At 42.7% G+C, this 16345-nt stretch overlaps 1 protein-coding gene across 1 annotated transcript; it reads right to left on the bottom strand.

The window, feature by feature from the left end:
- Positions 1–2323: 2323 nt before the first annotated feature.
- On the bottom strand, positions 2324–15523 carry UPRT (uracil phosphoribosyltransferase homolog). Its single transcript, XM_053473655.1, has 7 exons — positions 15078–15523; positions 14460–14502; positions 13881–13950; positions 10230–10292; positions 9351–9512; positions 7780–7878; positions 2324–2787 (listed from the first exon to the last, which is right to left on the bottom strand). The coding sequence occupies exons 1-7, from the start codon at positions 15293–15295 to the stop codon at positions 2681–2683; spliced, it is 762 nt and encodes a 253-aa protein (XP_053329630.1). The 5' UTR covers positions 15296–15523; the 3' UTR covers positions 2324–2680.
- Positions 15524–16345: the final 822 nt, after the last annotated feature.

The following is a 16345-nucleotide window of genomic DNA, read 5'->3' as shown; positions in this document are numbered from 1 at the left end:
TTTACTGCGTTCCTCATTAGAGTTCGATTGAACTCCGCCTCTACAGAAAACAGGAAGTGTGCTACGGAACACGTATCAGAAGTGCGCACACTTCCTGCTTTCAGTAGAGCCGGCAAGTGGAGGGCTTAATGGGATAGAAGTCATATTGTAAATTCTAAAGTCCATTGAAAATGGACACCAAATATGCATTTAGCATGAAAAATGGGGCAGGAGCGGACCTTCGATGTGTGGGATATTCAAATCTAAATATACGAAGGGGGACCCTATACTCTAACGCAGCATTATTCCTTTATGTGTTCTATGGATGTTATTAAACCTGTTATAAAAAAGCAGACTGTGTTCCTAAGCAGGACTTCAACCTTTTTAAGCTTTGTATAATGGTTATTTTTATTGAAATGCAATATATTTTACTTTTAAGGGAGAATCTTAAAACTTCCGGTATATACGTATGGTTTTGCAGATTGCTGAATACATTTTATGTGCATACTTTTTCTAATTGAGCTGTTTTGTTTGTTTTTTTTAAATATGTTTCCCAGTGCTCTCGTTGAGTTGCACTTTTGATTTTAGTACATGTAACTTGGATGTTTTGTGTGACGTAAGAGTCTGTAAATTATTATAAGCTGGAATGGGATACGTGCTTTTGGAAGCTCTGCATATCACGTTGTTGCTCAACTAATCAGACCATGTAACAAGGTTACGTGCTTTTTTTATACTAGTAATCTTAACAATATGTGTAATAAAATAAATGTTTTCCTACAAATGCATGTCTCTCATTTTATCAGGATATAACTGAAATTAAATGCTTTTAACAGGGTATTAGATATTTGACATTTTTGTATTCACTTGCTGTATAATCTATAATAATTTACATGGTATAGCAAAATAGTGGTGTTTTCTGTGGCCGTTACCCATTGAGAATATGAATATAAAAACCTTCTGATATGTAAAGTGGCTTGGAACGAAAGGCAGAAAGCAGGGGCTCTCCATTAGGGGACCCGTGAGGAGGCTTCTTCCATAGACAGCAGTGACCTGAGCCTAGGCATATGGGATATGTAGTCTTGCAGCAGCTGGAGGGTCGCAGGTTGGATACCCCCTGTGGCAGATCATCGGCCATTTGTGTCAGGGGGGTACCTAGACTATTTGGTGCCCGGGGCGGATCTTGTATGGGGCACCCCCTCCCCCACAAAAAAATTATGTTGGCAAGAATATTTTTTTAAAAAATTTGTACAATGTCAACTGGAAGAAAAAATGAAATAACATTTACTGAACAGCTACAGTACAGCATAACTTCTATCGCTATATACTGAGCGAGACATTGATGGTGGTACAGCGTAACCCCCATTACTGTACACTGAGCCAGACACTGACGGTAGTGCAGCATAACCCCCCCTGCCTGTGCCACAGCTGCTCCTTAACACTCATTCATTCTCCCGCACCCCCTTACCTTTCTTGCAGATTTCACTGGTCCAGGGTCAGGCCGAGCAGATGTCTATGCGGCACAACGGCAACCTAACATGGGCCTGCAGCTTACTGCTGCGGCGCCCACACTGTGTGGGATACATTCTTTGTAAGTGCTTGTTAGCAACAGAGAACGTAGCCGTATATCCACTGAATTTATTTATTTATATAGAGGGAATCAACTTAAGGGTTGCTAACATTGACACACCTTGCAGATTCACTTTGCAAGGGCATGCAACGCTCAATTTTGTGAGTTTCTTGCAAGAACATGACTCAAACCCTTGTGGCCTCACATGAAACCTGCAAAAATTATGGCATCCTATTTGGAATACATTTAAATAAAAAGAAATAGGGACCCCAGGAACCACGGAGTCATATGCCTCCCTTCTTTCCATACCCTGTGTACAGCAGGATGGGGGTATATTGTTATATAACTCCCTCACACCCTGCACTACAACTTGCAGTCTCTGCTGTGTTTTATGCTTTAAGCAGAGCAGGACATCTCTGTAAAATGAGCACGATTCTGTTATAAAACATGGCGCATCTGCCCGGAGGTCATTAAGGCTGTTGTATTTGTGCTTTCGGTTATACGTTACCATATATCTATTCAATTAATAAAGGTTTCTATGGACGTGGGGGGAATAGATGCTCCATGCTAGAAGAAGAGTCCTTGACGGCTTTATACAAAGTGTGCAGTCAATCCATTGTTTTCCTTGGTAAAGACATGGAGTGTCTATAAAAGTTACTTTCCGCTATTCTTGGCTAGAGTAGTTTTAGCGCGTTTTGTTAAACAATAATAAAAACAATAAGATTTTTTACTCTTTTAATAAATAAAAATTTAAAATTTCACTCTTAGCGCAAGCAATCCTAGTTGGCCGAACCACCGTTTTATTGTTTCCATCGTAACAGTAATACAAATAAATAAATACGTTGTGATGCCCGTAAATGCCTCCGCACTATCGCAAGCTGCTTTAAAACGGAATGTGCCATTAAAAACACCTTGGGAGCTCAAGAAGCAGTCAAAAAAATCAAGTAAAAATACCAATTCTGTTGGTGATTGTGACAAGGCAGAAGTCCCACGTAAAAAGCTAGAAAAAAATGGTTTACAGTAAAAATTGCATATCCTAAAGTCCTATCCAAGCTGGAGAAGGCAGTAATTGTACTGAAATGTGCAGGATGCTGCTCAGCCTCAAGTTTCCACCCAGAAAGAGTCTTCAAGTGATCAGTCTGTTCCAAAATACTTCTGTCCAAAATGCGTAGGAGCAACTGGATGGACCTCGGTGGTGAGTATGGTGATGTCAGGGAACTCCTGGATGATGGAGACTGCACCTTGTATAAAAAGAAAACAGGTAGGGCAGGTTAATACAAGCATGTAAAGTGCCGATAAGGCTCTGGTTTTAATTCTACTTGGAGTGACGAGTCAGCTTGCAGCTTAAACAGGCAGAGTCACTTAACCAACCCTAAACCCATTATCTGAAACCCAAGACAACAATAATGTAAAAAGCTGAACGTAGTTTGGTTTTCATCTAATTAAAACACTATCACTAAACAAGGTGCCGAGATTAATTCTGGAGTCTATAGTCTAAGTTGATACAATTTATTGGGCCAACACAGAAAAAGGATGTAAAGTTATATGAGCTTCCAGGATCACAGAGACCCCCCCCTGGTTCAGAAGGAATAGGGGGCACACATTGTGCATCACAGAGACCTCTGGTTCAGAAGGAATAGGGGGCACACATCGTGAATAAAAAGAGGCTGTGGTGGAGTGTATTTAATAAAGTGTATTATGGACTCGCACTCCTTGTGGGTGTCAGAGGGGTGCCTTGGACTAGTGGAGCCAAGAATGATGAGAAGAATGAGTGTAATAAAAACTTTTCCTACAAATGAATGTCTCCTTATATCACGATACAAGTGAAATGCAGTTCTTGGCCTTAAATGACTTTACTTTTGGGTGGTAGCTCTTTTGCAATGTACATAGTATAGCAAAATAGTGGTTTGTTTCCTGTGGTCATTACCCATTGAGAGTGCCTTCTGATAGATACTGTAAAATGTGAATAAAGTAATTACAAAAAAGAGAATATTGTCCTTATTCAAGTTGTGTGTATTCAAGACTCCTCACTCATTATCCTTCCATTCCATCTGAAGAAAGCTCTAAGCTGGCTAATACGGCTATACATTTAGTAATGCAATGTAACATGTATTGGCGGTTTCATGTTAAAATCTGCAGCCCGACTGTAGCACAGGTGTTGGCAAATTTAGTTTGGATCTAGGAGCCAAAAAAAAAAAAAAAAAAGCCAGCTTTTTTTTTTTTATTTCCCAATAATGTTTTTATTTTCATATATTATCCAAACAGACGCCTGGGTTTTGTCAAGCCATGCCATATGCTAACATACATTTACACACACACACACACTCTAACACCATACAGTAACACACATCCCAACGCTATATGTTAATACACACACTAACACTATATGCCAACATACAGTATGGCATTAGCATGAGTGTAGGGCTGTAACAACTAATCGATAAAATCGATAATAATCGATAATGAAATTCGTTGGCAACGAATTTCATTATCGATTAGTTGAATCGATTATTAAATGAGGGTTTTTTCAGAGCAAACGCTCTGAAAAATCCCCCTCATTATATAATCCGTTTAGTCTGACTCACCGTCTCACAGCAGCAGCTCCTACTTACTCCCCCTCCCTGTAATCACTGTGACAACTGGCCCCGCCCCTTCCTTCTCCAGGCCAGAACCACATGGCTGTGACACTCATCTAACTGTAAGTATTTGTATATATGTGTATAATATATATATATATATATATATATATATATATATATATATATATATATATATATATATATATATATATATATATATATATATAATGTGTATGTGTGTGTATATATATATATATATATATATATATATATATATATATATATATAATGTGTATATATGTATGTAATATATATATATATATTTGGGCTACTGAAAGTTAGGGGAGGTGGGGGTTAATTTAGGGGCAGTTATGGTTAGTGGGGTGTTTAGGGTTAATTTAGGGGCAGTTATGTTAATAGGGTGTTTAGGGTTAATTTAGGAGCAGCTGTGGTTAATGGGGTGTTTGGGGTTAATTTGAGGCAGTTGTGGTTAATGGTGTGTTTAGGGTTAATTTAGGGGATGCTGTGGTTGATGGGGTCTTTAGGGTTAATTTAGGGGATGCTGTGGTTAAGGGGGAGTTTAGGGTTAATTTAGGGGAATCTAAATCCTGGGGGCAGTGAAGTGACATATCTGGGGGTATAAGGCATATACAGTATATAAGGCATATGTGGGGAGGGCAGTGTGGCATGTCTGGGGAGGACGGAGTGGTGTATCAGGGTGTATAAGGCATTTCTGGGGGTAGAGTGGCATATCTGGGGGTAGAGAAGTGGCATGTCTGGGAGGCAGGGTGGCATGTCTGGGGAGGATGGAGTGGGGTATCGGGATATAAGGCGTATCAGGCACAGTGGCAGATGTGGGAGGCAGCGTGGCATATGTGGGAGGCATTGTGGAGTGGCAGATGTGGGAGGCAGCATGGCGTGGCATATGTGGGGAGGGCAGGGTGGCATGTCTGGGGAGGATGGAGTGGTGTTTCAGGGGGTATAAGGCGTATCAGGCACAGTGGCATGTGGGGGGTAGAGTGGAGTGGCAGATGTGGGAGGCAGCGTGGCGTGGCAGATGTGGGAGGCAGCGTGGCGTGGCAGATGTGGGAGGCAGCGTGGAGTGGCATATGTGGGAGGCAGCGTGGAGTGGCATATGTGGGAGGTGGTGTGGTATATGTGGGAGGCAGCGTGGAGTGCTGTGGTAGGCAGCGTGGCATATGTGGGGGGGCAGCATGGCATGTCTGGGAGGCAGCGTAGCAAGCCTGGGCTCAAATGTGCATATATTGGGGGGCTGGTTGGGAAATAAAGACAAGAAATGTATTATCAAAGTTTTTTTATTCTGCTGTTTGTATTTAACATCATTTGTTTAGTAAATTATTTTAAATAAATGAAACATTTACATTCATTTTTTTTATCCGATTAATCGAAAAAATAATCGGCCAACTAATCGATTATTAAAATAATCGTTAGTTGCAGCCCTACATGAGTGTGTAACAAACAACGCCATTCACGCTAGCGCCACACTCTTATACACATGCAGACACATACACTGGCTAATACTACACTTACATAAAAATACTAGGGGCTGAAACAACTAATCGATAAAATCGATAATCGATAATGAAAATCGTTGACAACTATTTTCATTATCGATTAGTCGAATCGATTTTTATCGATTATAAAAAGAGGTTTTTTTCCAGAGCAAATGCTCCGAAAAACTCCTCTTCTTATATAATCCGACCTCAAACAGAGATCGGATTATAACACTAGAATCCAGATCCCCCGCAACGCTGCAGGGGACCTGGATTCCCCTCACTGTCAGCTGGTGTGTGTCTGTGCGATGCGCACAGACAACTTCCGCCTCTCCCCTCCCCTTCTGCTCCTACGATGCAGTGGCAGGCACTTTCACTGCAGCTTCATAGAAGCCTCAGCGTAAGTGAAGGGGAGTAACGGAGGCTGTCTGTGCGATGCAGACCCCCACCGGCTGAGAGAATCGAGGTCTCCTGCAGAGGATCATCCTCTCTGTCAGCTGGTGGGGGTCTGCATCGCACAGACAGCTCCGTTACTGTCTTTCACTTACACTGAGGCTTCTATGAAGCTGCAGTGAAAGTGCCTGTCAGCAACGGAGGTTCACAAGACACCAGAGAGTCGGGAGAGAGGCAGAGTGGTGTATGGGAGGGGGGAGGAGCCAGAGTGGTGTATGGGAGAGGGGAGGAGGCAGAGTGGTGCATGGGAGGGGGATGAGGCAGAGTGGTGTATGGGGGTATAATGAATTTCAGGGTAGCAGAGTGCTGTATGGGGGGTGTAATGAATTTCAGGGAGGCAGAATGGCATATCTGGGGGAGTTAGAGTGGTGAATCAGGGAGTATAATGAATTTCAGGGTGGTGCAGGGCATTTATGGGGGGGCAGAGTGGCATATCAGGGTACACAGTGGCATATAGGGAGGTATAAGGCATAAATGGGGGCGAGTGGCATATTGGAAGTTATAAGGCATATCGGGGGCACAGTGGAATCTCTGGCATATAGGAGGTATAAGGCATATCTGGGGCAGAGTGGCAAGCTGGGGGTCAGATGTGCATAACTGGGGGCAGTTTGGTAAATAAAAGAAAATATAAACAAGGCTTTTTTCTCATAGTTTTTATTAAATATGAAAAATAGTTAACATATGGATTAATATTTACTAATAACTTTGTATAAAAAACCTAGTTTGAGAAACACTGTGTTTGGGTTCTTGTAGCTTTTATTATTATGTCCGTAAAATAAGAAGGTGAATAGAGAGAGGCCATTGCAATAAAGAGATGAAAGTGTAAATTGTAAGTTTTTTTATTACATTATTTTAAATTTAAAAAAAAATGCATTTTTTTATCCGATTAATAGAAAAAATAATCGGCCAACTAATCGATTATTAAAATAATGGTTGCAGCCCAAAAAAATACACACTGGGCACATACACACTGAATCTGGCACAATACAGCAGGCATACCGACTGGCACTATACATATACACACACTGACCCTGGCACTGTAGTATACACACACTCACAGACTGACTCCAGCACTAAACATATACACAAACTCACATTCACTACCCTCTCACTTGGCACACTATGTTTTAGTGTGGGTGCGCGATGAAGCGAGTGACGTGAGGCACCCATCGGGGTGACGTAGCATGCATTGGGTGACCCTGTGGGAACCTCACAGCACCCGGTACACCAGATTCACGATTGCAGCCATGCAAAACCCTGGGGTTTGTCAAGCCCTGCTGCAGCATACTGTGGAAAATACTATGTAATCTAAACAGCCCTGTCTTATCATAAAAGACTAGTTTGCGAGTGTATAGATCAAATGGCTTCAGGAGCAAACTGGCAAAGAGACAGAACTGCAAGTTCTAAGCAGTTCCATTGTCACTGTGCAGAATACGGCTTACAGATTTCTATATTAACACAAAGCCTGCCTGTCTTCAGCCAGCTCTTGTACGCGAGATGAAGCATGCGATACACTTAAAACTACTAAAATATCCAGTTACAAAGAAACAAGCATTCCTGAATGATTAATGGAAAAAAAGTGTGTGTGATGCACAAGCAGGGAAATTAACTATGAATTATCCGAGTTACGTAGAATTGTTGCGTTCGTCCTATTAATCTAGCTCCCTATACAGACATTATGTCTTACCATGCGGCGTAGAGAAGAGGCTGAGAATTATGATGCACGCAGGTTGGACTCCATGTTCAATCAGAACCTTTACAGCCTCAATAACTGTATTCCCAGTGCCTGGAGGAGAAAGCAGATGTAAAGCAGGCAACGGCTTGTGTGATTTATCCCCATTACTAATTATTATGACCTGAATATTGTGATACACGGTTTTAGAAAAAAGGCCAACCGCTCCCTAGAGATTATATGTGTGTGTGTGTGTGTGTGTGTGTGTGTATTTGATTATCTTCCTGATAAGGGCTACATGCTGTATTTGTTGATTTCTGTGCCCTACTTAGTAGCACCAGACTAGATGGGCCAAATTGTTCTTATCTGCTATCAATAAGGTGTCTTTAGTGCTCACATGGGTGTTATTTCTCATCTGTTTGCTTGAAGTACGGTACTTGTTTCTCGGCTATAGTGTTTGCGCATGGCGGTTGCCGGATCCTGGACTACTGTCCCATCAGTTAAGTTTGTGCTGCTACCTCACTATCTAAGAGGTATAAAAAGATCTGTTACGCAGTTATTAATCTGAAGTTATCCTAGAACGTCAGACTGAAGAGATTCTGTGCTTTCAGTCGTGGGTGTTAGCAGACGCTACCAAGGTGCTAGACAAGGTGCATTCAGATTCGCACAAATTTTAATGTTAACAAAATTTTCCAATTCCTTTAATTCCTACAAATGAAAACAAACCAGAGAGCTCAGTTTTTTTTTTGTTTGCATTTTGTTGGTTTTTATACCATCACTCACTGTCTCAATGTCTCCCTACCTTCTCTTGCCTCTTCTCGTTCTTCTGTCTTCGTTCGCTTCCCCCTTATCTCTGCTCTGTTAACCATGCCTCACCGAGCAGTTCTGCAAAAGGGCAGATCCCTCTCCCCTGATTGGAGGAACAAGGGGGGGGAGTGTCTGATGTCTCCTCCCTTTTGTAGTCAGATTTGCAGGGAAAGAGCAATGCACCAAAGGAAGGTGCGAATCTGTCTTTATTATTCTGGCCCCACTGAGTACTTGCACAAAAAGGAAGGCGACATCAGACACCCTCCTACCTTATTCCTCCAATCGGGTGAGAGGGTGTGTCAGAAGGATCTGCCCTTTTGCAGAACTGCTCGGTGAGGCATGGTTAATGGAGCAGAAGCGAACAAAGACAGAAGAACAAGAAGAGGCAAGAAGAGGCAAGAGAAGCAGCGAAGAAGAAATAAAAAATCATTCTCTGTATTTCCACTTAAGAGTGGATGGGTTACTATCAAAGAATCAGTATAATTATATTGGAGATGTTTAGTTAAGAAGAAAAAAAGCAAGGCAATTTCAGCTCACAAGTAGAGATTAGCGATCAAAAGGGGACAATTCTTATTAACTAATACACAGCTTGTGTGAACCAATGAGGTCAAGCCTAGGGGCATAAAAAGTGAGGACCATGCAACTTCGGCAAACAGGCGTTAAGATCATAATATGCATAAGGTGGGTTTCTAATTATACAAATAATATGCTGAACTGTAAATTGTAAGATTTGGGAACATGGCTTCACTTTAAAAAGATCAGTATGTTGACGTACTCACTTAATATAGGGTACATTAACAGCACCTTCCTCCTGTATATATCCGGAGGGAACTTCGCGTAGTAAACTTTAGCTCTTTGCGTTTCTTCGTCGCTCTGGATGAGGATTTTCCCAATGCGGATGGAGCGGCAGCAATCGCGCAGACCCTGTTCCATGGCCTCACCTGCCAATCAAAAAAAGAATAAGAAATGTTATATAGGACCTCAAAGCCAAATCTAAATGCTCACGTCACTTAAACTGGACATGTCTTCCTGCGTAAGAGGTGTTCTTAGCTTTCACGGATATTCCGTTATATAAAACTAAATTCATAAAATTCACAATGATCCCGACATGTCTGTCTGTTACAGCCACTGGCTATTGAGAGAAGAGGACATTGCTGCTATTCTCTCATATTGAATGAGAATTGAATGATCATTCACCGAACCCAGAATATAGCGAGATCAGCAATTACGATGCACTGTACTTACTAACCAAGGGGCCGTCTCGCTAAACCAGGTGTCTGTAGGAGAGATGGACCTTTCTTGAGGTGTATTATGAATAGGTTAACACTTGAGAGCAAAGAGGGCTCGTAAAACCCTGCATATCCACAGTAAATCATAGAGGGCCTTCAACAAATCTATTATAAATTAAGTATACAGGGCGAAGGGCCGCGTTTCTTGTAGAAACACACGTAGGTCGCCTATTCATTACACAAAGTTATAGCCGATGTTCAGGACTTCTGCAGACTTCTAGTTCACCGACTACACCCCACAGACAGGAAATAAGTCTTAACCCGTTAATCCCTGAAGAGTGTAACATAAAACGCATTACGATCTGCACAATGATAGGAAGCATACATACAGCCGACGTTACCCTGGGCACATACGCGGATCTTACTCACCGCTCCTCATTATGCTCACGCCGCAGTTTCCTTTTTCAAACTTTACCCCCTCGTACTTGTAACCTGGCGAGAAAATAGAACACGTTTGAGTTCATGGCAAACAAAAGCACTTAGTGAGCAGCTGGAACGCACTTACAACCCAATCATCGCTGACCGTTTCAGGGGGAAGCGACTCGATCTTTCAAGGGATTATGGAATCACAGTCACAGGTTTAACCCCACCTGCCCACTCCCCAAATGAACATGGCAGGGTCTGAAGCATCCAAGAGTTTATTCCTCCCCATGTCATATTCTGTGCCCCAGAGATACGCATCCATTAAAACCACGGAGGTCATGGGTATCAGACAGTATGCAGTGAACGCTCACATTTTGACGGCTAACACATTCACACAACAGAGCATTACTCCCAAAAGATCATTGCTTCCCCTTGCTACTGGCAAAAAATAATATAAAGTGAGCACCTTGAGCTTTGGGACTATATACTGAAGTAGATAAATACCGTACATTTACTGCACGGGTCTTTACCGGATCTTATTATTATTTATTGTTTTATATAGCGCCATCAAATTCCGTAGCGCTGTACAATGGGTAGGCAGGACATTACAAGTAGTATGTAACATAACAAATTGACTTACAGAAACAACAGGTGAGGAGGGCCCTGCTCAAACGAGCTTACAGTCTAGAGTGTTTAGAATAGCGCAGGTATTTCCCCCCCCACCCTTATGATATAAGCTTTAATGGCTAGCTGCGTGGTCCGTTGAATTTGTCCCCCCTGCACATGCATGTAATGCCCCACGAGGCAGAGTGGTGTATGGGAGGGGGGAGGAGGCAGAGTGGTGTATGGGTGAGTTATAGTGGTATATGGGGGGCTATAATGAATTTCAGGGTAGCAGAGTGGCATATCTGGGGGAGTTAGAGTGGTGTATATGGGGAGGTAGAGTGGTGTATAGGGGGTATAATGAATTTCAGAGTGGCATATCTGGGGGAGGCAGAGTGGTGAATCAGGGAGTATTATGAATTTCAGGGTGGTGCAGGGCATTTATGGGGAGCGGAGTGGCATATCAGGGTGCACAGTGGCATATAGGGAGGTATAAGGCATAAATGGGGGCGAGTGGCATATTGGAAGTTATAAGGCATATTGATAATAGGCATATCAGGGGGGCATAAGACATATCTGGGGGTAAAAGGTATATCAGGGGGCTCAGTTGCATATCACTGGCATATAAGGAGTATAAGGCATATCGGGGGCACAGTGGCATATCAGGGGGCACAGTGGAATCTGGCATATAAGAGGTATAAGGCATATATGGGGGCAGAGTGGCAAGCTGGGGGTCAGATGTGCATAACTGGGGGCAGTTTGGTAAATAAAAGAAAATTTAAACAAGGCCTTTTTCCCATAGTTTTTATTAAATATGAAAAATAGTTAACATATGAATTAATATTTACTAATAACTTTGTATTAAAACCTAGTTTGAGAAACACCGTGTTTGGGTTCTTGTAGCTTTTATTATTATGTCAGTAAAATAAGAAGGTGAATAGAGAGGCCATTGAGATAAAGAGATGAAAGTGTAAATTGTACGTTTATTACATTATTTTAAATTAAAAAAATTTAATTTTTTTATCCGATTAATCGAAAAAATAATCGGCCAACTAATCGATTATTAAAATAATCGTTAGTTGCAGCCCTACAGAAATGCAAAGAATTTTAGTGGATTGGAGATTAAAGACGGGCTAACAACGGACCTTTGCTTTTTTGCGAGGTTTATGACTTTTTTGTGGGACGTGTACTTCAGTATGCATTAGACACCCAGTCATGTGACAGAGCGGCTGCTGCCCCCCAAAACTGCCCCGCTGGGTCAACAACAGTAAAAACTCACTGGTTTTAGAATTCTTCTAGAAACTTGCTAAATATTTGTAGTTATTAGGGCTGCAACTAACGATTATTTTAATAATAGATTAGTTGGCCGATTTTTTTTTTTTATTTAAAATAATGTAATAAAAAACGTACAATTTACACTTTCATCTCTTTATTGCAATGGCCTCTCGCTATTCACCTTCTTATTTTACTGACATAATAATAAAAGCTACAAGAACCCAAACACGGTGTTTCTCAAACTAGGTTTTAATACAAAGTTATTAGTAAATATTAATTCATATGCTAACTATTTTTCATATTTAATAAAAACTATGAGAAAAAGGCCTTGTTTACATTTTCTTTTATTTACCAAACTGCCCCCAGTTATGCACATCTGACCCCCAGCTTGCCACTCTGCCCCATATATACACCTTATACCTCTTATATGCCAGAGATTCCACTGTGCCCCCGATATGCCTTATACTCCTTATATGCCAGTGATATCCAACTGAGCCCCCTGATATACCTTTTACCCCCAGATGGTCTTATGCCCCCATGATATGCCTTATAACTTCCAATATGCCACTCGCCCCCATTTATGCCTTATACCTCCCTATATGCCACTGTGCACCCTGATATGCCACTCCGCTCCTCATAAATGCCCTGCACCACCCTGAAATTCTCCGATTCACCATTCTGCCTCCCCCAGATATGCCACTCTGAAATTCATTATACCCCCCATACACCACTCTAACTCCCCCAGATATGCCATTCTGCCTCCCTGAAATTCATTATACCCCCCATACACCACTATAACTCACCCATACTCCACTCTGCCTCCTCCCCCCTCCCATACTCCACTCTGCCTCCTCACCCCCCTCCCATACACCACTTTGCCTCCTCACCCCCCTCCCATACACCACTTTGCCTCCTCACCCCCCTCCCATACACCACTTTGCCTCCTCCCCCCCTCCCATACACCACTTTGCCTCCCCCCCCCCCTCCCATACACCACTTTGCCTCCTCCCCTGCAGGAGACCTCGATTCTCTGTCAGCCGGTGGGGGTCTGCGCGATGTGCACAGACAACCTCCGTTACTGCCCTTCACTTACGCTGAGGCTTCTATGAAGCTGCAGTGAAAGTGCCTGCCAGCAACGGAGGTTCACAAAGCACCAGGGACTGGGGAGAGAGGCAGAGCAGTGTATGGGAGGGGGGAGAGAGACGGAAGTGAGAGACCGGCCGACAGTGAGGGGAATCCAGGTCCCCTGCAGCGTTGCGGGGGATCTGGATTCTAATGTTATAATCCGATCTCTGTTTGAGGTCGGATTATATAAGGATAACAATCGATAAAAATCGATTTGACTAATCTAATGACGATTTTCATTATCGATTATTATCGATTTTATCGATTAGTTGTTTCAGCCCTAGTAGTTATTATTGCATTTGGGCAGACAAATCTTTGTATATTTTAGGAACCAGGATAGGACGTATTAATACACTTAGATTGGAAGTTCCTGTGGGAACAGGGCCCTCCATTCCTCCTGTATCTGTATGTCTATTGCTGTATTGTACTTGTCGTTATCTGTATCATTTTCATCTTTGTACAGCGCTGCGGAATCTGGTGGCGCTTTATAAATAAAGTATAATAATAATAAAAATAAATCTAGAGCAGTCCAAAAAGTTCAGCGCCACCAATATTTCTTTAGGAGCTGTAGCCATTTGTCTCAACAACATCATTCTCAGCTAATATTCATAGTGCCACTGAAGGGAGTAGTCAGGAGAAAGAGTGTGCGCTTACCAGTAGGTGTGGTAACAGTGCATTCCGTGTATGGCAGCTGATTCAAGCCTTCTTCCACAACAAGTCGTATCTGCGGAAGTAACGGGATGACAGTTTTTACAGACCACAATAACAACATCCCGAATACTCTGTATATTAAGCGGCAGCGGCGAAGTCCCCGTCTCGGAAAATCTTTTCCTTGATTAACAGTGCAAATCAGCGCCAGGAGCGTGCGACGCAGAACCCCTCAGAATTAAAAGTAATCCTAAAAATTCAACATTCTTCATAGGTGGATATAGAGCATCTCTGGATTGTAAACTCTTTGAGCCGGGCCCTCGTCACCTGTAAGTCATATTGTTATGTAATATACTACCTGTTAGGTCCTGTCTACCCATTGTACAGCGCTATGGAATATGATGGCGCTATATAAAACAGGAATTATAGCTACACGTTACCTTTTACAGATACTAAACAAGAGTTTTGTTAAAACAAAACAAGTTCACTAATTTGAATTGAGGATCAGCCCATCCTTTCACTGTACTTTATATAATATATATATCACACACTTATATATACACACCTAAATATACATGTACATACCAAACGGTCCGCAGAAAATACAAAATCCCCTCGGCTTGTGGTCCTGTGGGTAAAATACAAGAGTTTTACAATATTTAGCACATTATGGTAGTAAATGCACTTTTTATTAAGTGGTTTAGTCTTAAAGAAGCAATTATTGTTCTGTGCGTTAAACGAGACATAAGGCTGGTGTGCGATGCTCTCTGTATTGGAATAATTAGCGGGTTTATTCATATAAAGAGAATGGGATGCATTACCCGCAAACACGCAACCAGAATATAGTTCCGCATTCATCATCCCCTTACATTACATGAAGTGCTGGCGGGGTCACGGTTATTATTATTATTAATATTATTCCGCAGCGTCACACTTTTATACAGAGCTCTGGGGTGACTTGTGTTTGATGACAGCAGCACATGCACTGCCAGAGGCCCAGCGCCGAGGTCACTGCCAGCCGTCTCACAACCCGAGGAGACCCCGCACACAGCTGCTCCGCGCTCCTATCCAACACACGATCTAGAGGTAGAACCCCACTGAACACACTGCCGGCAGACTGCCCCTAATCCCCGGCACGGAGCGATACGCGTGGTAGATGCTGCCACCTGTCAGTGCCCCTCCGTCACCCCGTAGTCCGCTCACCTGTCCCTGATTATGGTCTGCAGCTCCCGGATCTGGTCATTCATGGGGAGCAGTTTAAGCTGAGGTCCGATTTGCTGAATATGATCTTCCGGTAGATCCATCACAGGGCTCCCGCTTCCCTCGCTGTCCTTGTCGGCCTCATTGCTGCTTCCGCTCCCATCGGCGAAGCGGATCTGCCGGTGCACGGTTTCTTGCTGCTCCCCCGGCATCGTGTCCATGCGGTCCTGTGCTGGACGCGCAGTGCTTCAGACAGCAGGCACTCCGGTGTATCCCCGGGCTTGCTCTCGCGATGCTCCCGTGCCGCCTCTCCGGTTGGTCGGTGTCGCTGGCAATCACACAGTGCGCCCGCCCGCCCGCATCGGGAGCATAAGGTTGTGGCGTAAAGCGTGTTGAGGAAGTCGTGCGGGCGGGCGCAAAGAACACCTTGATGCCCGAGAATATGGGGTCAGACGTCAATCATCAAGACATGCCCTTTAAACCCGATTACAGTGCCGTGGATTTACAAAATCACATCTTATTAAACAATAACCACTCTGACCCTCTACTCCAGGAGAGCAGAATGGAAGGACCAACACCGTGCATAGTGAATAATTTAATGGGTGACAAGACTTAAAATATTACCGATTTAACTATACATTATACAGGGCCGGCCAAGCTCTTCTACAGCAGAAGCTCACTGTGATGGGCCTTTGTAACATATAGTGAATTCAAGGAGCTTAAACAGAACTCCCTATTTAGTGAAAAGACCCCAAAGTATATATAAATAGCAGAAAAATGTTTATAAACCATAGTTTGAACATAAGACATTAAACATCTGTAACATTCCTTACTCCAAACCATCTGCCAAGTAAAATGATCCGGTAAATTACATGTAGCGTTATACCCGAAAGCTTACCACTTTTCTGGTATATTTAAAATACCGGCAGTTATTGATTCTAGAGGATTTTCATCGAGCAAAAGCAATTATTTTTATTGCCCTACAGTACCCCCGTGTTACCACTAGGCGCCGCTCTTGGGAGAACATTTGGTGAGCATTCATTGTCCATATGGAACTATGTCAGGGAATGAAGTAGTTAAAAAGGTAGTCTAATCGCCGTACAGCACCAACAAAGAATTATTTTTACAGTAAATTGTAAGTTATTCCATATACACCTTTTGCTTTAAACCCCCCCCCCAAAAAACTATTTGCTGCTGAAGATGCTGCAACTCCAGAACCTTAGGAAAAATTTAAATAACAAAAGAACCCTTTCAATGCATGTTTCTCAACA

The sequence above is a fragment of the Spea bombifrons genome, chromosome 8 (assembly GCF_027358695.1).
Source record: "Spea bombifrons isolate aSpeBom1 chromosome 8, aSpeBom1.2.pri, whole genome shotgun sequence".
Taxonomy (NCBI): Eukaryota; Metazoa; Chordata; class Amphibia; order Anura; family Pelobatidae; genus Spea; species Spea bombifrons.
Note: the sequence above shows the minus strand (reverse complement) of the source record. Positions and strands in the feature narration are given on the sequence as shown.

Bases quoted from the DNA above. Each gene is read 5' to 3' on its own strand.
- UPRT (XM_053473655.1), bottom strand. From the start codon at position 15,295: ATGGACACGATGCCGGGGGAGCAGCAAGAAACCGTGCACCGGCAGATC. The intron at 13,951-14,459 runs GTATGTACATGT...TTACTTCCGCAG, and splicing joins TATTTTCTGCGGACCGTTTG to ATACGACTTGTTGTGGAAGA. The intron at 9,513-10,229 runs GTGAGTAAGATC...TTTGATTGGCAG, and splicing joins CGTGAGCATAATGAGGAGCG to GTGAGGCCATGGAACAGGGT.